Below are 27,661 nucleotides of genomic sequence, written 5' to 3'. Positions count from 1 at the left end.
AGCAGCCTCCCCTCGAGTAACGAGATGGAGCTGTGTGTCACACTCACCTGCTGCTCTGTGCTGGCCAAAGCCTCACGCTCACCTCTTAGGGCTCCCACTCCCTGCCTATCACAGCCAGTGTTGGGCATAAAAGTTTTCTTCAAACAATGAAACTGGAGATAGGGATGTCCTCAAGGCTGTCACAACCCCTGCAGGATTTAAGTGCTTTTGAGTGTGTAGTGGAGGAACTTTTGAACTCCTACTGACCTTCCAATTGCAAGACGAATATCAGCTGTGCACAGGCAGGGCTACACAGCTGAAACATCACAGCTTCCCACTCTGTTCTCACTTTTCTCCTCAGGCAGCATTCCCGATTTTGTTGCCCCTTCAGGCCAGGGCTGGCACAAGGCTGGCACAAACGCAGAACACACACATGTGGTGACTTATTCCTAAATTCAGAGGGGATCTGTCTAGGGAATGAAGCCCTCAGCAGAGCTGGTTTGCCCAGGGATGCACCATTTCATGCTGACTCGGGCAGCAGAGGACCCAGTTCCCATTTCAGCTGAACTCCAGTCAGTGAGGGAGGCTCCGCTGAGGCCAGCAAACCACTAACCAACACCGTCCTTTAGCAGAAAGTAGGTTTGGTGTTTGTTAAATAACCTGAAGACAGATGCCTCGTGGCAGGGAGCTCTGTCTGCCCCAATTTCCACAATCAACACAGCGTGTTGCGATCTGAGCTGGGCGAAGGACTGCTCTGGTGAGAAAGATCAGCCACCTCCACTGTGGCAACTCAGCACAGCCACAGCCTTGCCACATTTGTTTGTCCCCCAGGACCTGGGTGGAGCTATCAAACCACTTCCCACAGACTAACCAAAAAGCTGAGTAACAACTCCTAATCCTCTAAATTATGGGATTAAAACTGTTGATGTGGGAGTGGAAGGCCACTGCTTTCACGCTCGGTCATTATACCCCCCTGTTGATCCTGAGCTGCGTTCGACAACCGTAGAGTCCAACCAGCGCCTATCAGGTGGCCGCCCCAGAACACAGAAACATTAAACTTCACAACCAGCACCCATGTCCTGTCTTGAGCCAGACAGCTCTAGCAAAAGCATGATTGCACTTGCTTCATCCATAACCTTGGAATTTGCATTCTGGTTGTGGGGAGACTACGGGGAGAAAAATCCCTGCAAACAGCTACTTTTGCTTTTTGACCTCTTGCTGGTTTTACAGCACTTGCAGCTTTTTGTGAAAACAGAGAAAAATACTTGGTCTCTTTCCTCTTAAAAAAGTTTTTCCATTCCCTTCTTGGTTCTGTGTTCTTGAGGCCACGTGACCAAAAAACAAGTGGAATGAGTATTTTCTTCACATAGGTGAGGAATCTGCTCGCTTCCAGCTTGTACAAGTACTAAAGAATACAGAAATTCTTCTATGAAATGCAGTAGACAAAATACTTGTTGAGAGTGGTGGCCCAACCAACATCCTCTGGGCTCTCGCCCTTCCTCGGAGAAGAGGGGGTGGGCTCTGGGTGAGGGAACACCATTCTACCAGCTGGATTCTTCCCTGTCAGAGCTGAGCTGGGGCCCAGCGCTGCTCCATGGCAAGATCCAGTGAGAAACACAGGCCAGGCTAGAACCGCACCTCACCTTGCGTGTGCCGCTCGGCACCGAGCTGGGCCCACGGTCCCACTAAGGGTTTTATTTTTCATTTGTACTATCCTGTACAAATCTGAAGAAGCCAGCCCCCAGCCCTTCCCAGCCGGGCAGCCCGGGTTACAGACCCGCGCGGAGGGGGGAGCACCCACCAAGCCCAGCTCTTCGGAGGCAGTCGCCTCCGGGCACGTCACCTCCTCTAATGGCACCCGGCTCCGGGACAGGGTCAGAGAAACACCGCAGGGTGCGAACCCCACACCTGCGGGCATGGCAGTGACCCTGGGAGAGGCAGGGAAGGAAACAGGTGAGGAAGAATGCAGTGCTGCTCCTCCTCTTCCTCTGCCCGCAGAGACCAGACAGTGCAGCCAATTTATTCCTGCCCTGCCCAGTGGTGTACGGTTGGTTCTGGGATGAAGCCGGGTATCAGGTCTATGGAGAACTTGTTCAAATTTAAGTTATTAGGGCTCAGTACAGTTTTAACACACCTTTTTCTTGCTCACCAGCCCCCTCCCCCCAGCCCCCCCATCCCAAACATCCAAATCAGGCCAGTGTTAATAGCTGAGGTCTTTATTTAAAGTTTTTTATATACAGTAAAAGTGTCACAGATAAATCTGTGACAATCAGACAAGACAAATGTAAATCTCTCTCAACAATTAGCAGCTTAAGACCTATAAACTACAGTGTTACGTTCACAAGTGTCATTTCTGTACTTTTCAACCCGTGCAAGTGAGTTTTCCTGTTTATTTTTTTACACTTTTAAAACACACTTACAGCTAAGTCAATTGCCTACTACTATACCACCTGGCATACACAACACAGACACACAGGGTTTTTAACTCTTTAGCCACATTCAGAATTCACTTAAAAACTGTCAAAACTACCCAATCTTGAACCCCTTCGTAGCTTGGCTTCTTTTGTTATAATGCTGCTTGTTTAATTAAAAAAAATGCATATTTTCAAAGCTGAAAGACAGTGCTTTCCTGTCCCAGTGCAACATGTGCAGAAGTCAGCATTTAATCTGATCAGACCCTAAGAACTCATGGGATTGGAACAAACCAATGAAATAACTGCTGTGAGCATGCCGAGTATCATTAAACTAAATTAATGAGCCTGAGAGAAAAGAGAACTTTATAAAATTTTACATGGTAAATTTTTTTGCATCAAGATTTTCTTTCTTTACATTGAGAAAGCAAATGGGGGAAACAGATGAACTTCATTTGAACCATGGAATTTCAATGAAGAGCTGCTGCTTTTTGAACTAACACAGTCCATTATATTCTTCCCTTTTTATAGCCAAGTTGATATGGGCTAAACATATCTAAGCAATTTCAGAATCGTTTCAACTCTGAATATAAAATGCTTTGGGAAACATTCTGCAACTCCGAGATGGCCACTAAAAAGTTTACACCCATAAGGAAGGCTAATAAAAGGTACTCACACGCACACTCACATCCATAGCGGAAACTGTCCTCTACGTGTCATCCAGAAACACTTCATCAAGAAAGCAAACACAACCACTTACAAGGAGAGGGAGCCTTTAAAGCTAGAATCACATTTCCAACAATATAATCATTGTTAAGCTATCAGAAATCATCACAGACCTTCAAATTGAAGAGGGAGGGAAACCCCAAAACGTTCTGCTAATGCAAAAGGCAAAACACATGGCAGTTGTGTTAGGATATGAAAAGTGGATGCAGCATCATACATGGCATTACTGCAGACAACTTTCTGGAATGGAAGAAACTGTCGAGAGAGAAAGAGACAGACAGACAGACATTGTCCAGAACCATACATACATGGCCTTCACCAAACAGTTTTGAGGTGATAAGTTTCTATTAAGCCTGTGCCTTCTGGCAAATTAGCAAATGATATTTACTGAAGACGACGCAGAGTTGAGACACTAAACAAAGTCAAGATATAAAGAAGAGGAGGGACAAACACTTCCTTCAGATACTATGGATGAGTGGCACCAAGTGTCCAGATCCATTGGCTTTCAACTCCTTCCTGCTTTGACCACATAAAAACCTACCATGAGCAATTCTAGTATGATCAGAACTGAGAAAAACAGAGGCGTAAAGGCCAGGTTTCAGAAATAAAGGCAACAAAGCTTTTCAATTATGTGCCAAATCAGTTCTGACTGTTATTCACACCTTTGTTTCTGACAAAAAGCATGTAATGGGAAGACAATAGTTACCCACGTAATTGGAATCAGCCAGAGAAGGATGGTAAACAGAACGGTTTCACTGGAGCTAGAAGCATGGTCTAGGGAGGGAATGTTAACGCAATCTTTGCTCCGTCTGCAACTCCGTAGAAAGCGTGATTATTTTTGGCTTGAGTCAGTTGCAATTGGCAATCTGTGTTTTAAGTAGGACAGGAGCAGATTAGTGCACGTGGTGACAGAGGTGTGCTGGGATCCCTGGGAGGGCCGTACCTGAGTTTCCTGTGACTATGGAAAAAACAGACAGAAGGAAGAAGGGTGGTTGGACGGCAGAGGGCTTGCCTCCACTGGCAACCAGAAGACCCTCCAGGCTGCTAACCTACTTTGAGGGAACTTCTCAGAACCCAGAATTTGCATCATAGCATAAAGTCCTAGGCTTCCCTCTACATCCATCTATCTATCTATCTATCTATCTATCTATCTATCTTTGATGTACATGTTCTGTATAGGTATATGTATGATTTCAGCTGGTTTAGGTCACTTGGGCAACATTTGGTTCCTAGAGGGAACTTAAGCCTGGAAGGAAGGAAAAACAGTAAGATCTAACTAAACACCATAAATGGTTTGAAAGAGAATCCTGGAGTCTTTTTGGATTTCATGGAGACAGAAGCTGAATCTTGGCTTTGCTACAGTGAAAGGGACACCAGTCAAAAAACCAGCAGAGAGCAAACACCGATGCCTTGGACAGGAAGCCTGCCTGCCAGTACCAGCAGGGCACCAGCAACAGCGTGCTGCCAGGCCTTGGGAGTTACACTGGAAGCTGACATTGCCTTTAGAGCTTTGAAAAAGAATCTACACCCAGCTCTTGCCCCCGCAGCTGAAGAAGAGGGTGCTCTCCATGGCACACCTCACAGAGACAGTGTACAAAGAAGATCTCAACACAGACACACAAATGATCTTACCAGAGCCTGACAGGAGGAAAACTTTGGTTTCACTTTTTAGGGGTTTATTTAAAAATCAGAGATATTTCTGAGACAACCATTCTTTTAAGTGGACTGTTGATTCGGTATTTCTTTCCGTAAAAGAACCTGTCTTTTCCCTAGGAAGGGATGAAGAGAAATTCCTTATTCTTATCCTGAGGCCAGGAATGAGAGATGACGTGCAAATGAGAAACATAAACATACTCTCCTTCACATTGGGAAAAAGAAAAAAAAAGCCCTACATGGCAAAAATGTGTGGAGAAGATAGATGTTTTTCATGATGCTGCATCTGTATGCTCAGGAGGACAGATAAATGGCATATGCAGAGCGCTGCGTTCCAGACAGGCTGGCACTAGAAACTACTCTCTGCCCTCCTCAAAACTGTTTCAGGACAAGACGGCTCACAATTATTCACGCATTTCTTCATTTAAAAACATCACTTCTTTATTTAAAAGGAAAAAAAAGTAATGACCCTCCCACCCCCTTCCAAAAAAACCCCCAATAATAATAATTATAATAAAAAATCCTATTAGAAACAATAAGGAAGCACTGAGAGTTTGAGTATTACACTCTTCAAGTATGCTGTTTGGATTTTTTTTAAATCTGTGAATATACATATATAAAAAAAACCTTAAAAGTGCGACCAAGGGCTTCTGCTTAAAGATAAGTATTTCAAGGACTACTTCAAAATACTGTAGCACGACTGTGCAGTTACTGTGTATGGCATGAGGCTTCCACTTCATACGCTTAGCAAAGTCAGCCAGCCTTACAGAGTTATTGTGAGTCAGGTTAGCACAGACGGCGAACCCAGACGCTGAGCTGGGAGAGAGATCCACACGTTGTTGTTTTTCTCTTGTTAAGGAAAGAAACCACTCTGAATGCATACATTTGGACATGGAATGTGAGCAGACTTCACAGTAAAAGTTTAGTGTTACAGGTTTGCTGTGGTACCATCATTCAAGGCTGTGCACTAGATTTAGCTTTGCTCATCTTAAGCTAACCACGTTCTCTTCTTACTGACAGGTTTAGTACAGTAGTTCAAGCCACAATTTAAATTGCCCATTGGTATGCTCCAAATTTCTGTATTTTATTTATTTCTTTTGTACACTTTAAAGAATCTTAAGATTTGCATCCAAAGAGAACCATGCTACATAAAAATTATCCAGGATTCTCGCCAAAAAGAGTTCTTGAATAAAATCTAAAAAATACTATTGCAATGCATCTCGCAGAGAAAAAACGTTATTCTAAATGTAAACAAATTCACTCGGACACTTTAAAACTTCAGTGGAGTAGTTGCTGACTAATCTTTGCCACGCTTGCTCACCAAGAGCACCGGGAGGAGGCCGACGCAGCCAATTCCTGCCGCCATCATCTGGAGGGAGACAAGAACCGTTCCAAGTAGCCGGTGATGGCGTCCCAGTGCTTCCACAAAAAGGCAATGAAAACCACTATAAATAAAGTGCTGAACGTCCTATTGCGAGTCTTCATGAGGGGCACGACGCAGTTGGCCACAGTGGAGACGAAGACAAGGAGGACGGCCATGACAGCCAGGAGGATGTTGATGAACTTCCCCAGCAGGTTCCTGGCCGTGGCGTTCTCCAGCCCCTCCAGCTGCACCACTTGCTGCTGCTGCTGCTGCAGCTCCATCTTGGAGATGCGGGTCTGGCACGCTTCCAGGGCCTCCTGCCAGCAAGAACATACTGCTGGGCCGCCAGCGCCCGCGCGTCTCCCGCGGCGGGCGGCCCATGGCCCTCACCTGACCGACAAGGCCGGCCCAGGGCCACCTGCGTGCCTTCCGCACCACCCACGGGACACGGGCCGCCACGCTGGGCGCAGAGGAAGCAGCGCCGCTGCATGGGACCGAGGGTGAGGAGCCCCTCGTTAACAAGGCACAGCAGTCTGTAATGCACCACGGCATCTCATTTACGCCAGAGAGGCTTGTCAGAGAGCTGACAGGCTGGGCAGGAGTCAGGCTTAGTCAAAACACACTTCAGCTGCTGCTCCGCACTGTCAGCTGCCTGCCCCTGCATGCGGTGCGACCGTCACCTCAGGCCCCACCATCCTCCCTGCCCTCCCGCTGGGCCCAGGGGAGGAGGATGCCGACAGCCCTTAGACAGCCCTTGTCCAGAAAGGGGGGCTACCCAGCGAGCTGCTCACTTCAGCCTTGGTTTCAGGAGAACACTGAGGGTACCGAGGTGCTGTGTCTAGCCAGCACTCGTCCTCCTCCTCTTCTGGGATGCGTATTCCCAGAGCCTCCCATTTCCATCCCTTTCCTTGCAGTGGCTTGTGTTTATCGACCCTTCTGTGAGCCCATTCAACTCTCTAGTCAACCTGGCAGAAAAACTAAGTCAACAAAAATAACTAACCAAAAAGGCTCGGCCGCACTCTGCTCGCTCAGTGAGCTGAACGAGCCCAGGGAAAGGTGTGAGAGTAGCGAGGCTGGGACTGCACAGCTGGTGTCACAGGAGGAAGATCCCCTCCTCCAGACTGCAGCAAGCTGGGGCACTGGCAGAGCTCCAGGTGACACTGCAAGGGCTGGAGAAGGGAGATGTCTGGGAGAAGGGTCAGAGGCACAAGATTTATGAAACAGCCTCTAGGAAGTACGTGGAAGGAGAAGACTGTCCTGTAGAAAACAACATCTCTAAAGCAGCGCTGACTTGGGGGTGACTGAGACATTTCTACTCTTGCAGATACAAAGTTAGAATTTTCCCATTAAGAAAAGCCTCAGAGTTGCTTTTCTCAGACATTAAGGCCAACTTCAGTTAACACCTAGAAGTCTGCAGCAAGCAGCAGTCTCTCTCAGGCTGATCACTGAAAAAGGAACCGGGACTGTTCCTCTGCAACATCAGCCCATGCTCTTAACTAGTTTTTCATGCAGGAAAACTCAACGCTTACCTTTTCCTCAGCAGTGCTGAGGAACAGTCAGTCCCAGTTTGCAAGTTTACACTAAAAGCACTGAATCATAAGGTGAAGATTTAAAAAAGCTATTGAGAAATCCCCACTTCAGTTTAAGTTTTCAACCTTGCTTCTTCCTGCTGTGTTAAATTAGAGAGGAGAACAAAACCTGAATATTGTAACATTCCCCCAGGGGAAAGCCTCCTGTTTACTCTGTCTGAGGCCATGGCACCACTGTACACAGACACCGACTTGTTTTAACCTGAATTTAACCTGATTACTGTGTTCAGTTTTGGGCCCCTCACTACAAAAAGGACATTGAATTGCTCGAGCGTGTCCAAAGAAGGGCAACGAAGCTGGTGAAGGGTCTGGAGCACAGGTCTGATGGGGAGCGGCTGAGGGAACTGGGGGGGTTTAGTCTGGAGAAGAGGAGGCTGAGGGGAGACCTCATCGCCCTCTACAACTCCCTGAAAGGAGGGTGCAGAGAGGGGGGGATGAGTCTCTTGAACCAAGTAATAAGCAACAGAACAAGAGGTAATGGCCTCAAGCTGCGCCAGGGCAGGGTCAGACTGGCTATGAGGAAGTATTTCTTTGCAGAAGGGGTTGTTGGGCGTTGGAATGGGCTGCCCAGGGCAGGGGGGGAGTCCCCATCCCTGGAGGGGTTGAAGAGTTGGGCTGACCCAGCGCTGAGGGATCTGGTGGAGTTGGGAACGGTCAGGGTGAGGTTCATGATTGGACTGGAGGATCTTCAAGGGCTTTTCCAACCTAGACAATTCTGTGATTCTGTGAACTTAGAGGTCATTTGTCACCCGTTACCTTTCTCTGTCACTGCATCGTGTCTGTGGAGGTCAGTGAAACACAGAATCACGGAATGGTCTAGTTTGGAGCGGACATTAAAGATCATCTCCTGTGAGGGCTTCTCTTCAGTTACGGTCCCTGAAAGCACGGGGCAGAACTGCTCGGCCTCCTCCAGCAGCGGGCAGCCTGGAAGGCCACTGACTCAACTGGACCTACAAGTGTGCCAGAAGCATAGCCTGGTCTGTCTCCAGAGGAAATCACCTGGCTGAAGCACTTCAGGGGAAGGAAGGAGGGAGAATTTTGACCTACAATTCTCTGCTCATGCTACAAATATCTCATGTCAGCAATCAGAACTGAGATGCCTGCTAAAACTAGCACAGAAAGTATTTAAAACAGATGATAGACCTATTTCTGAATAGGACTTTCTTTGTGAGGTTTAGCGGCTGCTCAGATCATTTCCCAGGTCTCTTGCTCTCTGGAAGGCCCTCCAGCTTCATAATCCCTGTTTCCATAGCTTTGGTCTTTTACAGACTGAAAGAAACTTCTTTAAAAATACCTCCTTATTTGGACAAAACCAACAGAAAGAATTGTTTCCTGCCTCAATGCAGTGGATACACAAAGCCATTTTTCCTTAGACATTTGTGACCGCTGCTCTAAAATTAGTGACACAGAAACACACCCTTGGGTGTGTTTACTGGGAACGCTACTGTAAAAAGAAGTGTTCAGGTCACTGAACCCTACAAAACCCCATACAAAAAGTGGACACAGGCCTCCACCTGGCTACAGCTCATCTGAAAGCTCTGCTCCGGACCAAGCGGCAGGCTCGCTCTGCAGATGAACCTGCCTGCTGGCACACGGGCACAGCCCCTCCTTACAAAAACCCTTACTTGGAGAGATGCCCGAGGGGCAGAGATGCAATAAAGGCCCTTCCAGAACTCATCAATATGCAGTTTAGCAATAAAGCTACAAGGACTAAAAGCAAATATTGAATGACAGAAGAATTCCAAAAGCGAGTGAGTTCCAGAAAGAGCGGGCGGAAGGCAGGGCTGGAGTCTCCTCGTGCCTGTCACCCACCTGGATGTCCCGGGCTCGCTCGTAGGACTGATAGGCAATTTTCTCCTCCATGCTGGCCAGCTCCTGTTTTAAATTGAGGATCTCATTCTGGTGGAGCTCCGTCAGGTCATTTAGCTGCTCTTCGAGTCTTTCACATCTAAAAATGATACACATGGTACAGCAGCTTTAATGAGAAGAGGATGGCAAAATTACACCAGTAACAATGGAGCAATGGACATCACAGACATTTTACCGAAAACTAGTGCGGCCACCTCAGTCATTACAAACACACATGTTACAATGCAAGGCCTCTTAGAATAGAGTAACTTATTCCCCAAACTTCTGTGTTAACCAAGCAGTTCCCTTGTAATACCACAAGCTCTTAAGCATTTTCATCTACACTCGGAACAGCAACAGGCATAAAAATGACCCAGAAATAAAATGTGCCCAATGCCTCAGAGCACACGATGGTCCCATCTGATCTCTACATGTGAGGTCACGTGGGTACCCTTGACTCATTTTTTCTTTATCTCCCATGAATGAGGCAACTTAACCAGCAAAGACCATCCTATTTATAAGGAGGGCACATGAATCATTAACCTGCAGGCTTATTTTTCAGTTTGCTACTGGTGAATGGCCTGGGCGCAGTCCTGAGGAAGAGGGCTGCCCAAAATAACTGAGTTACGACAATTCTGAGATACAGTTTTGTTTCTTATTGAGGGATTTTTAAACTGACTTCAATGATCGCTCCATAATGTTATTTTAGCACTTTCAAAATACATTAGGGATACTTTGCATTTGTATGTAGCACTTCATTTTTGGAATTTCAAGTCCAAATTTACAAGGAACTTGCGCCTCAGTACCTTTTTAAAATCAGTCAAGTATTTCTATTACTTCCAAAAGGTAAACATGACAGAGCGAGAGGCCACAGCCCCAGGGTCAGGCGCAGCTAGCTGGGCACCATCCATCCACCCCCTTCCCCCATGCTTCCCGCTCGTTTCCCACTCCTGGTTCATTAGGAGCAACGGCTCCGATGCTCGCTAAGGTATGGGTACGGCTACTGTGGGCCCTGGGGTTTTTCCACTCTGATTTCCACTGCCTACTCATCACAGCAGCATGGAAAAAGCTTACCGTGCAGCTCTTATCACCTGACCCCTGATACTAGTAACTGAGAAATTTCTAAGGAATTCAACATAGATAATTCCTTGGTTTAATCTCAGCTCCTCTCTGACTCCACCTGAATTTAATTCATACACGCACACACATGCATAAAATGAATAAACAATATTTATCTAGAATTAAGAGTTTAATTACAAGTTCTGAAACTACGACAAAAATACTGCTTCTGGGTTTTTCTCACGATTTTTTTGGTGCTTCACAAGCCAAATATTCAGAATCTGTAGGCAAAAGCTAGCCTTTAAAAATAGTCTTGGGATTCTGTTTTTAGTTGCAAAGTCTGAACAGAATTTTCATTTCCATTCCCAATGCAATATTGCTCTAAACCAAGGAGTCAGACGTAGCACGGCAACTTCCAGGAATGAAACATGTGTGGTCAGTCAGGAGAGAGACTGAGACAACCACCCACTGACACGGCTCAGCCCAGACGGGAGCCACGACAGCCCTGCAACCCAGACAGGGCACACGGGAGAACCGGTTCCCCAAGAACGACAAGCTGCAAACAAGGGAATAGCCACGTGAAGGCTGGCTAATGAAGGAAGAGCCCAGATAATTAATATTGCCATTTGTTCACACCCAACTTAAAAAAAACTCAACAACAACCAAGAAATCACAACTAAACCCACGCTAAATCCCAAAGGCAGCATCAGTTACTTGAAATATATTCAGTTCGTTAATATATTACAAAAGTCTCCAGTGGGTTTATTACATAAAAAGGGACTTAAGCACTTCTGAAAATATAATGATTATGGCTTTTAATCTCCTCCCACATAAATGCCCTTCATAAAAAGGCTGTTGCCAGGCAGCTTAAATCCTGTTCTCTAACAAGAAACAATTGTATTTTAATAATTTCAAAACCGTCTCAATCTACAGGAAACGTAAGGAAACCCTGCAAATCCATACAGTTAAGAGTTTAAGCGTAACATGATTAGCGGAAGGGCTGGCTCCAGTCCTCCCTGCCCTGAATGCAGGGCTACCAGCTTGTTCCCAAACCACGCTTCACTTCCCTGCCTGACCCCAGAGCTTTTGCAGTTTGCACCCAAGAACCATCTGAGCTTTCAGAAACTGGTATGCTAGGCAACTGCTGGAATTGGGTTATTAAAAAAAAAAAAACCCACACCCCCCCTGCAAATCCACCCACTTATTTTTTAAATTACATTTCCTCCATTCATTTACTTCTCACTCCTTGTCCCATTATCTACAATTTCGAAAATGATTTTTTTTTCCTGCTGTTTTCTACTGGTGTTCAAATTAGAAAAGCAAAGAGGGGTTCATGTGACTGGCAGGGCCTGAAGCCAGGGTTTTCCTACTGAAGGATGGTTCACATTTAACTCAGAGGTATTACAAAAATAAAAGGGATGGGACACCTGTCAAGAGGGTTCGGTTATACTCACACTTCCCTCTCTAACGTGTGAGTGCTGGTGTCTGTGCAACAGACTCAACCTCTCTGTGAATACAGCAGCGCCCTGAATGATCAAGTCCCACTTTATTTCAGGTACAGAGAATTCCTCATTGGGGTTCAGTAATTATTTTTTCACTAGCTAATATGTGAAATTGCTAGCCTCTAGCTTAACAAGCTGCAGCACAGAAACTTTTCTGTGTCACAGACTAGTCACTGTCACAAGTCTCTGGGAGATGGTCTGGGATGTCCGTACAGCAGACACCCAGAGCAGTGCTGGGGTGTCGCTCTGGGATGCGGGAACACTTCCTTTAGAAAAGCCATGTCACATTCCCACCCGCGTTCTGAGGCCCACTGCTTGGGAATCAGGGAACTGATCTGAAAAAGGCACAACGCACGATTATGACCATCTAATTTTTTAAGAGCTTTAAGGCATTTTAAAGTAATAACTGCGAAATACACAGCTAATGCAGCATATATAAGGGAGGGACGTGATGAAAAAGACATTTGATCTGCGCTCAGCAAGTGCTCTGGTGAGTAAAGGAAACTCTGACCAAACTGACGCTAAAAGATCTTCACAGCACACTGTGGACGGAGTTCAATACCTCTCTCCAAGCATCTCTCAAGACGGACCTTTTTTTTATAGCTATATCATACAAAATTTCATCTGGTCTTTATTTGTTACCCAAATGCTCTCCTTAGGCTCGGAACACCCTGCGTTCAGCAGTGGAGTCTGTTTGCAGTATACTCCAAGTCTTCTATCTAGACGACAGGCGAGGGACAGTGCTTGCCCCCATGCCCTCATCACGCTGTGCTTCCAGCTCCGACCCTGCCCTGGCAGAGGACAACAGCTTCCCCGGGATGGCTCAGTGCTTCCACAGCCGGGCGAGCACCCGCCCCACCCCACGCTGCCTTCGCTGCCCAGCCACGCTCCAGAAAGACCTCCCCAACCCTTCTAGGCCTCAAGGGTTTAGCGTGTTTGATCTATTTTAAAACAAATCATGAGAACAGACTGACGTCCAGCAATCAGACTACAGCAAAGATCAGATAAATGAAAGCACCAGCGTCCAGCATTTTGGCTGGCGGATTTCTCCTGACAGGAGCGTGGGAGACCTCAATGCCCTTTCCAAGGATGCCGGGCTTGGGAAGAAACCCAAACCCTCGGGCTGGCCACACTCCAAATGTGTGAGCTCATGATTTCACCACACGCAAACAGGTTCCTAAAGGGACATGCAAAATGAAAATACTTGGCATGAACTTTATTTCAGCCTCAATAGCTCGTATCAGTAAACAACCACTACCTTCCAACCACTGAGATCAGCGACAGGCTATTTCAGGGCCTGCTCCCGGTGCAGAAAGAACACAGCGATGGCCAAGGCGCCACCAGAATCTTCCCTGCTCAACACCTCAGCCATGGCGGAGCAACATGGCGTGGTCCTGTGCTGCTGGCAGCGGGCGGGGCCTCGCCGAGGGGCCGCCTGGCCAGCCCCGGCACCCTGCAGCACCAGGGCAGGGGACTGGAGCGACCGCACCAGCAAGTCCCTGCCCAGGAGCCAGGCAGCAAAGCAGCAGCCACAGAGAGTGACAGGCAGGTGCTGGAGGCAAGGAGAGGGAGGGAGGAGATCCAGGGGGTCATGGAAAACCTGCGAGCAAGCATGGCTGATAAACACAACTGCACAAACACGCAAGGACAAAAGATCAGAACTGCAGAAGGCAGAACATCCAAGAAAGCGGAAACGGACAAGGACCAGGTGACAAAACGTCACAGCACGTGCTTTGTTCCAGCTTCCAGGTATGACACAGACACTCAGTGTTGCCCTGCGAGCAAAGGCTTCTCCAGAACACTTCTCTTTGTGAGCCCTAACTGAACTCAGTGCTTGTTTTTGAAAGCCTCCCAGAAACAGAGCAGAGTTATGAGGTATTTATAGCTTTTAAAGCCAGTTATGATTAATTTGGATCTCCGGCTTCCCAGCTTCAAACCACAACCTCCATTCCCATCTTTTCATTTTTCCAGAAGATAGCTGAGGAACGAGGGGGGTTCCGAGTCATCGGAACAGGCGCCAGCCCTCTCCAAGGCAGCGGCATCCTCTGCCCTTGGACACGCAATGTAACCTTCCAGTTCTCAGGGTGATGTTGGCTTTTATCTTCGCAATGGTTTAAAACACGGAAGCTATCAAACAAGAATCTAGATTTGTACAATAAGGCATTAACCTCACTGTGATTAACCCCTGAGCTCCCTGCAGATCCTGCAGTTACCTGCTCACCTCTGACAGCCTGCAGAGACAAGGGCACTTAGTGTGGTTTGACTGGTCCTCTTGAAGGGTCACACCTTTAATTAATTTGCATCAACATTCCAAATGGCAGGTCTAAATTACTATCTTTTTAAGCATTTATAAGCCAAACACAGGTTCTCTCAAAGCTTTTCGCTCGAGGCTGCCTTGGTTAGCGGTGAGGCTCTGGGCTCCCCTCAGGGGAGCACTCGGTAAAGGTCAATGGCCCATGGCAGATGTGACTTCCCATGGCACGGATGAGGACCTCTGTGAGCCTGGCTAACGCTGGCAACATACACCAGTCCCCAAGGGCTTCTACTGTACTTACAGTACAGCTGAAGGAGCGGCCTGAGATTCCGCCATGAACGGCTGCTGCTGTATGTGTGAAAACCTGCACAGCAAGAGACAACAGGCCCCTCTCTGCTGGGGAGTGAAGATCAAACTCCAGGTCATTACGTGACTTCATGACAATGAGGCACTGGGAACCAAAGCTGCTGTGCTGGGCGCCAGCGCCAGGCAAGTCGCTGATTGTTGCAAAGCAGGATTAGAAAGTGGCGTTGGTCTGGCTTTATCTATCCAAGCTTTGCAAAGCACACAGAAAGCTTGCTGTCTCTACAGGATCCTAGCAGGCTGAGCCTTTTCAAATGTGCTTCCAAAGATCTGGCACCAGAGTGTCTGAAGAGCTGTGGGGCAACTCCACGTCAAGCTGTGCAAACCATCGCAGCAAACGGCACTCAGAACGGCTGTCCCCAACCCAGCAGCTCTGCTGAGCCTCGCAGGCTGTGCTTCACAGCCCGGCCACGGGGGCAATGCCACTACGAAAGCCTGCGGTGCTCCATCAGAACGAGGGGTTGGGCCCCTTGCATTTGTTATTTAAAGTTTAAAAAGCACGGTTTAAGAATCCGATTTAGGCTGCAGCATCCCGAATGGCTGCAGAAGGGGGCGAGCCCCGGCTCCCGGCGTGCAATGGGGGCGGACACGAGACCTTCAGATGGACAGGATGGGGCGGCACAGGAGCTCGCTCCCACCAGCACGACGGGGAAGGGGATGGGGAAGCCCCCCCAGCAGCCCACAGGGTGCCTGGCGCGGGAGACAGGAGGAGCAGGCTGCCACCGCAAGCTGCCAGGCCCCTTCCCTGAAGCCACCGTCACCTCTCCCTGGGGACCTGGTCAGGGACCGGCCGTACTGCAGCGAGAGGAGGGCTGATGGAAGGATGGGTTACCTACACCCAGAGCCACGCGACATCCGTGACATCAGCACTGCCAACGCCTGACATGTAATTTAACTTCACTTCACCGAACCCTGCCGCTGAAGGGCTGAGCGAAGGGAAGGGGATACCCTCACTTTGGCATATGGGCAAGATCCCATCCTTCTGGGAGAGCTCTAAGAAAGCTGATCTCTCTTTCCCTGGTAGATACGGATCTGAGTGTTGGAGAGGCAGGGTCAGGACATTACCCACATATAGTCCTGTCTCTCACCCTGACCCAAACCCCTGCAGGACTGTTGCAGGGCAAAGCACTGTCTGGATAATAGTAACCGCATCGATGTACTCCTGGTCTTGTGGGACACCCTTCTAAACCTCTCTGGCTTGACTTTTTGTCTTGAAAACACCATGAAATAACCTTTTTTTCCTCGCTATTTCTTTCACGTATAGAGCAAGATAATGGTATTTACAAAAGACAAAACTGGGAGGGCAAAATCCTGAGAACTTCCCACCTCAATCAGGCTGCTGGGAACAGCCTGCCGAGCAGCACCATCCAGGACTGCGGTGCCCTGCGACTCACAGTGTTTAGTACTGAAACGAAGGACAACAGCACGTACCTGTACCGCTCCTCCTGTAGCGTCTGCATTATTAACGAGTAATCCCGCTGATAGCGAACCTTAAGGTCCTCAAATGATTCTTCCAGTCTTGCCTGTGTCTCCCGAATCTCTTGAATCTCATGCAGTATTGCATCAAACCCTGAGCTCTGCATATCCAGAGTGTTTGTTTTGGAGCTAGAAGCTCCCACAGGGCCCCCCGTTGTGCTGTTGGCTCCCACCGAGCCCGACGTGGCACTGGAGCAATCCTCTTCACTGCCATATTTTGGGCTTGACTGGAAGTTCTGAATAACACCTAGAGTCTTGCCTCCTGTCCCATCTTCCTGGCCTTCTTCCAGGGAGTCTTTCAGATTAGCAATGTTGTCTGCGCTCCCAAATTTGTTCCTTATGAGGGAGGCAATCTCCCGGGGTTTGGAAACCACAGCTCCTGCTGCCGAATGCGTGGCTTGGGAGAAGCTGGAAAGCCCCCCTTTTACACTGTCTACGACGCCCTCGCTGAAGCCAGTGACTTTCGCTCCCACATCTTTCAAACCCTGATGCATATCCCTGAAGACGTCCTTCGGCTGCCGAGGGATCCCATTCTGCTCAATCTCTCGCAGTTTTCGATGGTAATGTTCTAGTTTCTTCTGCAGCTGCAAGATGGTCTGGGCTGACTTTTGATTTTTCTTCTCAAACACTTGCTTGATGCGGGCGCTCTGCTGCTTGTCTGCATTGTTGGCCAGTTTCAGGTACTCTGCCACGTTGTCATCGCGGGCCGTTTGTTCGATTTTGATCTGCTCAGTCAACTTCAGGATCTTCTGCTGCAGGTGTGTGATAGCCACTTTCGTTCGCTGCGGGTCTGGGGTCCCATCCACAGAGTCCGCGTTGATGCTGCCATCGGTGCTCGAGGCCACCGCACTGGAGGTCTGCGCGAGGCTGCTGACTTCCAGCCGCTCGATCTAGGCAGGGAGAGAGACAAATGTAAGCGCTCATCACCAGCTTCACCGACACAAAACCTTCCCTTCCTTGTGCCAACCGACTTGACAAGTGGATCTAATTCTGCAAAAACGTCCCTTTTTTTTCAGCTGGCCAGGGCACAGCATCAATAAACTGAGCTTCGCGTGCTTTACAGCATCTAGTAAAAGCTGAGGAGAAAGGAAAGCCCCTCATGCTTAAGTTGACTTAATGGCCTCAAACAACCACAAACTCAAGCACAAAGCGAGACGAGGCACCCGAGTTCGGCAGGCCGAGTTCTCTGAGGTCTCAGTGTAAGGGCAGAAGTTCTATCAGACGGCGAGTAAAAAGAGAAAGAAAAGAGAGAAAAGTCGGTGAAAGGGCAAACGCCGCCCAGATGAAGCGTACAGCAAACCTGCGCTCCCGCCCGTGCTGCGTCCGCGGACACAGCGTCTGCGACAACGAAACCTCCCAGAAAACGAGCGATCTGCCGCGGTCCAGAACGGAAACAAGGAGCCCTCGGAGCCCCGGTAACGCACCCTGCCTGCCGCCGCCGTGCTGCGAGCGAGCGAGCCAGCTGCCGGGGTCAAACCACACTTTTGGCCAAAAAAATAAAAAAGGTTAAACGGTGTTTCAGCGCCAACGAACGGCGCGACGTCCCCAAAACGGGCGCCGCCGGTTCCCCCGGGCCGGGAGAAGGGAGGAGCGGGCGGCCCGGCGGCACCGCGACGCGCCCGGGCCGGCTCCTCGGCCTCGCCCCCAGCTCCCGTGTCCCCCCCGTCCCCCCCCAGTACCTGGGCCCGGCGGGACAGCACCGCCCGCTCCCCGCGCATGGCCCCCGCCCCACCTGCCCCCGGCCGCGCCCGGACACGCCCCTTAAAGGCGCCGCGGCCGCCCCGCGCCAGAGCGGCCCCGCGCCCCCCCCCGGCCCCGCGGAGGGCGCCCCGCTCCGGGCGGGAGGTCCGGCCGCCGCCCCCCCCCCCCCGCCCCGGGCACACGGCGGTCGCGGGGCGGGAGGTCGCGGGTGGCGCCGCCTTTCCCCGCTTTGTCGCCGGGACCCACCGGGCACAACCCCCCCGCGCCGTGCTCACCGCGCTCCGGCGGCGCCTCGGAAGGCGGAGACCGACGACGACGCTCGGCGCCACCGTCATCCGCGCTCCACAACGCGGCACCTGCTCCCGGTGGTCTTAAACGCCCCGAAGCCGAACGCGCGTCTGGGCTCCCTGCGGCGGGTCGGACAGACGGGTCGTGGTTCAGCCCCGCGCACCCCGCCGGCCGCACCCCCCCCCGCAGCTCCACTGACACACCGGGCAGCGCCCCAGGTCGTTTCATTCCAACAGCACCCGACAGCTCACGGCTCACTCCCCGCACGCAGAACACGTTTCCGTACTTGTCTGGTCAATAAACACTTCACCAACCCCAACATTGTCCCGATCGCACCCCTCTCCCCCGTTTCAATAACCCGAATGTAAACGCAGGCCGGCAGCGCTGCCGGCACGGGCAGTGCCCAGCCAGGCTCCTTCCAGCAGCTCGAGGCTATCCCAGCGGTAGGAAAAGCAATCAGACATACGGAAAACTGAGCTGATCTGTTTTCTAGAGGGGTTCGGTTGCTGAAAACCACAGAATATCAGCTTCCAGTCTGTAGTGACTGCAGAAATTATCAACTGCTCTCTTAGGTGGGTTTAGCTGTAGAAACCCGGGATCTCTGGATAGATAGATGCAAAGTCAGTGCTGAGAAATCCTGTTAACAGCGGGACCAACACTGCAGGCCGTTACTACTGTGCAGAGAACACACTGTCTCTGAGATCTAGGGATGTGTATTTCGAAGGAGTACACACTCGTTAAGGTACCTCTTCTAGTGATTCGGGATTTCATTAAGATTTTCCAAGGATTGTCACTGATCCGATTTCTTCGTATGGTCTAGAAGAAACAAAGATCCTGCGTGCACAGGGCAGGCCTGACCCAGAGCGTCAACCAGCTCCACAGGGCACAACTGCTCAGCCCCTCATCCACGGGCCCTCTACGTGCAACAGCTCGATCTACTTCTTTGCCAACTTGCTGTAATCTGTGAAGCAGAACAGCACAGACTTTTCTATTCAGCACACTGATACAATATTATGCCTCTTAATTGCCTTACAAAACAAGCTGGCTTCTGGAAAAGAACCTTATCAATCCATTCGTAATGATCTGGATCTACTCCAGAGGAAGACATTTTAGTATTAATGGCAGATGAAAAAAACAAAGATCCACAAATTTGATGCAAATTTTTCAGAAAGTAATTTGAAATAACTCTTCTTCCTTTTTTTCCCCCATAAATAAATACTTTTGCACTGGGCAATGGTAAAGGTGAGTGAGGGTGGGATTGACCCAGCGTCCCAGAACCAAGGAGCGGTTGATCACGTCGGGCTCTCAGCTCCTCCACAGCACAGATATGCTCCAAGGTGGAATTTGCACATTTCAGTGTCAGAACTAAGGGGACTTCAACATCACTTTGCAATGAAGAGTTTCTCTCGGCTTAATTTACTCCCAGTTGGGTCTAACTGGTGTGTGTATGTGTGTGTGTATAATTACTATAAATTACACTAATAGTACACTCTTCCTCTCAGACACGAGTTTTGTGAGAGAAAAATTTTGTAAAAACTTTCTCTTCCCCCCCTTTTAAAGCCAATTGACTCCAGCATCTCCCCTCAGGTTATCTTCCTGTACCTGTGACAGAAAATAAACCAGAAGAGCTACAGAAGAATAAGCCATGTTGGGATAATTACTTTATAATTACCAGCTGTGTGGATATTATTCTGGAATAACAAGAAGGGTTTTTTTCCAATTAAAAAGTGAACGGCTGTACCAAGTGCTATTCTGGAACAGAACTGAGATAATTTAAGTACTTTCTCTGTACTGACAAGGCTTTAGAAAGGGAAGACTCAGCACAAACTGGGTCCCTGGGAAATGCTGGTGACATATTATTGATTTAAGATGACTGGCAATCTGTCCTGAAAAGATGCTGGTAAATTAAATACCGTAATGGTCAATGTGTGTATAAAAATAGGGATTCCAATTCAATTAGTCTATCTCCCTTGCACTATGATTTTCCAGTATATTGACTCAGCGCAGATGGAGCGGACCTGCACAACCTCCCAACAGCAGACACACACTGAAAACCACCTCGGCGTTACGCTGTGCGTCGAACGGAATCATGAGGACCTTACGCTCTCTCCCCCTCAAGAGCGTATCAAACTCCCAGCACTGTCAACACTGTCCGGCTTTCCCTCCTGGAACAGTTTTTCCATGTATCTGTTCTGCAACGCGCAGCCCCAGAAGAACCCATGATGTTGCCTTTTGGCACCGCTGAAGATTCAACACAACAGCTCCTTTAAACGTGTTTCACCCTTCTTTTAGAACTAGTTCAGTAAACACACGCACCAGAGTCATTCACCAAGACAACTGGTTTTTCACACAAGCAGGGCAGCTGGCTTAAGCAACTGGCAGAAATCGGAGCAAGCCTGCTGTAAGGAGATTGCTCAGCTCCTGCTTCCTCCTCCATTCTTTGGAGCTTTCAAGATGTGACAGAAAAGCATCACATTACTTGGAATAAAAGTATATATAGGGCAAGGTGAGACAGGGGAGCCCCGGAAGGCAGCTAACAGTGCCTAAAATGCCCAGATTAATCAGCTTCCTGGTGAGTGAGCGCCCGAGCAGCAGGGAAAACTAATCACAAAAAAATTCAGAAGTTGTTTTGTTTCCTTTCCCCTGCTGTACAGTGATACGAACAGCCACATCTGAGAGACTCACAGCAAGTCCTAAGTTGTAGCCCTCCTGTTCGGAGACACTGCTGGTGCACAGCACGGCGGGCGAGCAGCCAGCGAGGGGTGTGCGGCGGGGACGCGGCCAAGGCCCCCGCGCCGGGCCGGTGGATGGTCTCCGGCCTCAGGCACACGTGGGAGCAGAGACCTCCAGTCTCCGGCGACAGAGACAAGTTAGTTCATTAGGAAATGAGATCTCTAACACCTTACAGGAAATAAAACTAGAGGGGAGAAAAAAAGAGTGTCCGTGGTGTCTGACCGAGTTTGGGGTTACAGAGGCTGCGACCCCGCGCCCCGACGAGCACCCGGCCTGTGCCCGCACGTCCAGAGATCCATGGGTGGCCTGGGGGTACACAGAAGGTCCGTCGTCCCCCCACCACGGAAGGAGGGCCTGATCGTTTGCTCTGTGTATTCCCAGAGCACTGCATTTGTTAGAACATTAACCCAACGCTCCCACAGGTAATTACTTTTCACTTCCCTCAAGTCTCCTTACGCTTTCAGCTGGATACAGAGTTATTTACGTCCTGCCCCGTCTGCTGAGCGGTGGCTCTCAGTTCCAAACTGACAAATTAAAGTACCTTTATATGACATTTTTAGGGAGAGAAAACGTGCCGCAAATTAAGGCAAATAAACAAAACAGTGAAAAATACAAGGGCTTGAGAAAGTTCTTCACAGAAAAAAACCCTAAAAGCCGAAAAAACCCCAAAACCCACACAAAACAGTGGGTTTTGAAAATGGACAGTACTACTATAAAAATAGGATCAAAATTATTTTGGAAAATATTTTACTTGACCAGTTGCTTATAGTTTGCTGCTGAGGGAGAAACCAAATGCCAGGGAAAAGGAGTTATTTTTTACTTGCTGCTTTGCGACAAACGATAGCCGGGTGAACAGACCCTGGTAAATTCTCACATTTCCAATGGATTTATTCCTGTATATTTGTCAACGTGGAATACTGTATATTGTTTTTCTCTCTAAAAGCAAAAAGATGGCAAAGTGCACTAAGTAGAAGATTTAGAGAAAGACTGTCTCAACAATGCTCAGGATCAAGCCCCTTTAGATTCAAGAAATTCTGTGAGTAGGAAGATACCCATAGAAAAGGGAGCTTGAGAATACTTAAAATGCATGATTCTGAAATTTAGCTTTGATTTTCTTGTTTCCATCCCAACATGTTATTGGCAATATTTATTATTTTGAGGACTCAACGGAGGCTTAAGGAGACTATCTTTTACTGCTTTCACGCAGTGGTGACTTAAACACTAGCAGACAAACATTTGTTCAACAAGCAATGTGGCACATGAAGCAGAATCAACCTTTTGGATGCTGCTGCAGTTTCCACGGAATTAGTAACAACCCCAAATTCACATTAGTTCCACAAGTCCCACTTTTCAAGAAGAGCTGTCTTTTTAAGAGGTATGAAGCTGAGGGCTTGACAACCTACGGCTGTAGAAAAATCACAACTCTTGATACAGGGACAGGGCTGTTAACCTTGGTGTCATTTCTCGTTTGGCCCTGCATTCCTCATCTCTCTCTACTTCAGTATTTGTACAGTGTGAAAAGTATCATTACAGATCTGCATTAAACCATCTAACTGCACGTTTGTATGAAGCCATGCACAGAGTGCCTGTGAGGTACAATGAAGAGGTATTTAAACATCACAAATTATGATGAGGTACCTTCAACGTATTCAATTAAACACAACCAAGAGCCAGCAGTCACCTCCCCGCACGACACCATCAGCACATGACTCTCTAAACATCTGAGTCAAGGTGGTATCAACCCTCTGTCCCGTGAGCAGACGGCATGTAGTGTCCCTCCCGGATCTGAGAAAGATGTAGCACACTGCAAAATTCACAGTGGGTCCCAAAGTAAACAAAAATGTAACACAAATTCCTCTGCCTGACCCCCCTGGGTGATGCAATAAGCGATTTCTGACCTGCAGCTGAGAGAGCTTTTCCTAATGCTTTGCTTTTAAAGATGTTACAGAAACACAGCTTGGCTGCAGCTGGCAGGGAGCTCTGGAGGTCACCTGCTCCCAGCCTGCTCAGGCCCAGCCACCAAGGGCCAGCAGTCCAGGACCACATCGGGCAGTTTCTGAGTATCTCCAGGGGCAGAGATTCCATACCCACATACTACATTTGTCAATATGTCTGTAATCAAAACTTGGACCTGTAACCCCTTTCATCTGTCTGCTGCAACACTGACACACATTTGACACTACCAGCTCTCTGGTTCACTGTTTATACCATTGCAAATCCTGTGTAACAGTATAAGGGAGATTTCTGTTCATTCACATCTTGACTAAATACAGACAGGAGATCCAAACACTGCTGCACTGAACCACCCCTAGAAACACAACTGTCTGCTCACGTGTGGATTCACGTAAGAATCCATCTTCCCTCAGCGAGCGCCCAGTGCACGTACGTGCTCCTGCACTATGTAACATCTGCCTTGGCTTTACTGCCAAGAGCACAAAAGAAAAAGAACAGGTCCAGTGTAATTCCTCATGACACACGGTACAGTTATCCTGCAAAATTTTACTGGCTGATTGAGTCTTCAGAACTATAGCAGCTTTGCATCCTAATAGGCTTCCATCTACTTACCCACAGAAACTGCTGATCAGCATTGCCAGCAACTGGCAGCTCAAAGAGCCGTCCCTGCTCCACTCCTAAATCCAAATCAAAACCAACACTGGCTAAGGAAAGCACACAAACAGATGGACAGCTCAAGGAAGTCTTGCTGTGTGTTTTTCATACTACAGCTCATCCATTAGATTATAATTGGGGTTTCTAAAAGAGATAAACAGCCTTTGCCTGTGGGCAATTAACCCTCAAAGTGGTGGGAAGATCGCCCTGGTTATGGAAAAAAAACACTGTGAGAAAACAAAAATGAAAAATGACCCCGAACAAAAGACAAGAAAAAATTCCAATACAATCCTTTCACCTGCCTAAGATAACAACGAGAGCAGGGAACCAACACTGGTAACACCAAGAGGAAATGGCTTTATAACTTACTCACAGTAGTCAAACAACCCTGAGCGAGGAGGATTACTGCACCACGTGTGCGCTCAGGTTACCTCTGCCAAGGCAGAGCCACGGGCGTGGTCCCTGGTGATCCCATGTGGCCAGCACATCCTCACTCTGCGGAGAGGGGAAGAGGTGGCAGACACCTCCCCAGGGACAGAAGGGCTTGTCGACAACAGAGCAACACGTTACAACCTGCCTGAGACCCCTGCGTGTGATCTGGCATTCCCTTTCTCTGGGGGGTGCCAAGTTAGCAGCTCCCTGCCCGACGTCGTGCTGGCACAGCGGGGGCACAGCAAGAACAACTCCCTGCGGGCCGAGCCAACCGGGGACCAACCCGGAGACAAGGAGATGCTTTCATTAAGTTCCCAAACCCAGTTCACCGTAAGGCTCCATACCAGCAGGACTGCAGGAACTCGACAGGAGGGAAAAGAGACCTGGGACTGCTCAAGCTGGCGCCGGGGCCAAGAGGAGCAAGCAGCAAGGTACGGCCCTCGCCCACAGCCTGGCGGATGGATGGTAAAGATGGCTGCAGCATGCCTCTGCCACGGCCTTGCCACTAATTCAGTACGAAATGGAGGTGCGACTTCATGTGCTACTTGACAAGTGTCAGAAACAGAGCTGAGCTATAAAGCAACCACCTGTATTTTCTTCCTATCTCTCAGCAGCACAAATCCCCAAAATAAACCAATGTTTCAAACTTCAGCAGTCACTGGGGGCAGGGGATGGTGGAAGATCCTGCTGCCACGTGACATCGTATTTGCTGTATCAGAAAGAATTACGTGCAGCATCCATCACAACCAACCCACTCCCCGGGGGAGCTTCAGGAAAGTCAGTTAGTCCAGTACCATCGCTGGTCACGGGCGCTCCTGCAGCGTGGCAGAGCTCGGCAGGCTCTACATGGCACCCCTGCCTGAATCGACCTGCCTGGGGCACCGTGCCCCAGGAAGCAAATGCTGTCACTTACCAAGGGGTTAAGAGGCAACTGCAGCTACAAAGCTGACTCTCACCTCTCCCACCCGTGCTCAGGCACACGCACCCCTGACCACCCCTCAGGCAAAGCCCCCGCTGCACACGCTGTTCCCTCAGCGGGGATGGAGACACGCAGGACCAGGCACCAGCTCTGCCCGCGAGTATTTATTTACACCCTGGGGACAGAAGGGGACTGACACAACACAGCTCAACATCTCCCAGAAGATGGTATCTGTGGCCCCTTTAATTCTTTTAAAAAACCCAACTGCTGCCAAAGACCTTACCTTCTTGACCTCAGACTTCTGAAATCTTGAGAAAAGGTATATTTGGACACAAAAGAGTAAGGCTTGAAGGTCCGATTCTGTAATGGTTTTCCAAAGCTACAGACTAGTCAAGAAGAAAATCAGCAGTGCTGGTTGAATAAACAGGGCAGTAACATCAACGTTACAGGTAAGGCAAGTCCAAGGGAATGAAACAACAACGTGAATGGAAAAATAGGAAAGAACTGAATTATACACAATGGCTTGCAGGAACTCAATTTTTGAGGTGAAAAAGGATGACAGAGCAAAAGATACAGCCAAAGTAACATTCATGGCTGTTTATTTTAGCAGCTGCAGATTTTTAATCAAGGGGGGGGACTGCCAATCAGGCCAGAAATTACAATGATAAGGAAAGGAAAGGAGGTAAAGCTGAACAAAAATGAAGTATAGGGACTAGGACAAGAGGGTGGATTTGGAAACAAGTTTATACAAACTTTTCTCAGAAAGTGACTATGTAAAATGACAGAGTTGTTTGTTGGTTTGTTTTAAACTCATTCTCTTTTCCCCAGCATGTCCAAATCACATCCCATCACCTTAGAGACAAAATTATTGTTAACAATTCCCAGAGAGTAGTTTGGGGGGGTTTTTATGCTTCAAGCTGCTATCTGATAACTACAGATTATTACTGCATCTTACAAATTCATTTGTAGGGAACAGAGTTTAATTTTCAGATTGCAAGTTGAATTTGACTTGCAAAGCAATGGAGCAAACTGGGTCTGGAGTTTGGGAGAACAAATGTCTCTGCGTGATCACTCCGGACAGAATAGCCACATGCAAGGATCTCCCCGCCTTTGTCAGGAGATGTTTCTCTGTTGAAGTTTAACATGCAAGTTGTCTCCAATTATGTGGTCTAAAGGGCTCTTGTATACGAGCACAGCAACTGCACTTCTACACCTACTCCACTTCTTTTTATTTGTTTTTAGTTGTAGTATTTTCTGCAGGCACAACAACACAGAGTGTGACTGTAACCAAAATTCATCCTGGAAGCACCTGATCCAATCAACAGTTTATACAAAAAGATAAGTATTTCAAAACATCAGGATTCGTGTTTCCTGTGAACATATTTCTTTGTCATTCCTGTATAGCATTTTTTGACATATTGTTCCCTTATTTAAAGCCTTTCCAACATAACACACACATAGTACATCAGCTAATATTACACTTGCCAGAGAGCTGTGCAATCGAGCTGGCTTCAGAGACTGCTGTCCTGTGCAAAGGCAGCTCGTTGTCTAGCCCCAAGTGCCACAGGGTGCCCCCTACAGTCACACCAGCTAATCCCTGAGATTGCTCCAAGTGGCAAACTCAGTTTGCCAAGGACAAGGAGCAGCGGGTAGGCAAGGGCAGGCACTACAGCACAGGACCACGCACACTCCCCGGGGCCGCAGACACACAGCACGTGTGCCTTCAGAAACCTGGCAGAAGAAAACCCTAAGCAATGAGACGTCAAAGAGAAAGGTGTGTTCAAGGGATGACAAATACCCAGAAGAACAATGCAACGGGGCACCTGTCTAGAAATCCATAGGAAACACTGGAGTAACTAAGTACAGAAATCACTACGCTGCTTTCAGTATGCTTGTAAAAACCGCGCAGCCTCACCCAGGACTCCACCTAGAGACAAATGTTACTGCAGCAGCATCTCCACAAGACAAGGTGAAGAGCTGCTCCAGCTCCCGAGTGCAGCACTGCCCACGCCTGATCTAGGGAGCACAGAACGTGGTACCCTGAGCCCACTGCTTCCCTCTCCAGCTCTCAAGAGGTGATGCACTCGCCTGGCGTTATACCTGCCAAGATGCAAAGTATACAGGTCTACCAACCTGGAACGTGGAATATAAACAATCCCCTCCCTGCTTACCGCCCTCTCCAGCTCAGCCGTCTGCACTGCCTCAGCTCGGCATTTCTAACCGGGCTGTTCCCAAGAGTCATCTGTGTGTCACTTTTATTAGGAAGACTGATGAATGCAGTGAGAAAAAGTACACATCCCAGTACAGGAGATCCAGATCCTCCTGAAGGAAAACGAGTCCACTGAATAAATGTGCTCAAGACATAGATGCTTCAAACACAACAGTAACACTACGCAGTTTTTCAACCATGTCTTCTGCAGATGACAACAAACCCTAGTGAACATTCATCTACTGCAAAGACAAATGGCAAAAAAAAAAAGTCTGGATGCTGTATTTCTTTTTTCTCCAAACATTGGATGCACTGGAGAGCTAACTGCAACAACTCAAAGAGAGGCATCTTCTATTTTACAGCAGAGATTGGAGTGTCAGAGACCTTACTGTCTCTCTCCAATATTCAATAAATGGGGGGGGGGACACATCTTACTGTTAACTCCAACCTGCAAAAGGGCAGTGCCTGGCTACACAGCTAAATGAAACCAAAGAAAAGTACTTATTCATTTCTGAAGGTCACCGACTCCATGGGAAGCAGTATGCTCTT

At 48.5% G+C, this 27,661-nt stretch overlaps 1 protein-coding gene across 9 annotated transcripts in view; it reads right to left on the bottom strand.

Annotated features, from left to right (window-relative positions):
* Window positions 1–2,179: 2,179 nt before the first annotated feature.
* Window positions 2,180–27,661, bottom strand: part of TMCC1 (transmembrane and coiled-coil domain family 1) — a 121,193-nt gene continuing 95,711 nt past the window's right edge. For 7 of the 9 annotated variants that reach the window (XM_074878737.1, XM_074878746.1, XM_074878738.1 and 4 more), the window contains 3 exons: window positions 16,179–17,113; window positions 9,534–9,669; window positions 2,180–6,449 (listed from right to left, as the gene is read on the bottom strand). In XM_074878737.1, coding sequence (XP_074734838.1) covers window positions 6,135–6,449; window positions 9,534–9,669; window positions 16,179–17,113 — 1,386 coding nt within the window. In that variant the 3' untranslated portion in view covers window positions 2,180–6,134. Of the gene's footprint in view, window positions 6,450–9,533; window positions 9,670–16,178; window positions 17,114–17,902; window positions 17,946–18,199; window positions 18,275–27,661 lie in introns of those variants that run through there. The other 2 variants (XM_074878741.1, XM_074878743.1) reach the window with 2 other exon arrangements.

Source organism: Strix uralensis, chromosome 10, assembly GCF_047716275.1.
Source record: "Strix uralensis isolate ZFMK-TIS-50842 chromosome 10, bStrUra1, whole genome shotgun sequence".
Taxonomy (NCBI): Eukaryota; Metazoa; Chordata; class Aves; order Strigiformes; family Strigidae; genus Strix; species Strix uralensis.
The sequence above is the reverse complement of the archived record's forward strand: the minus strand, read 5'-3'. Positions and strand labels throughout refer to the sequence as shown.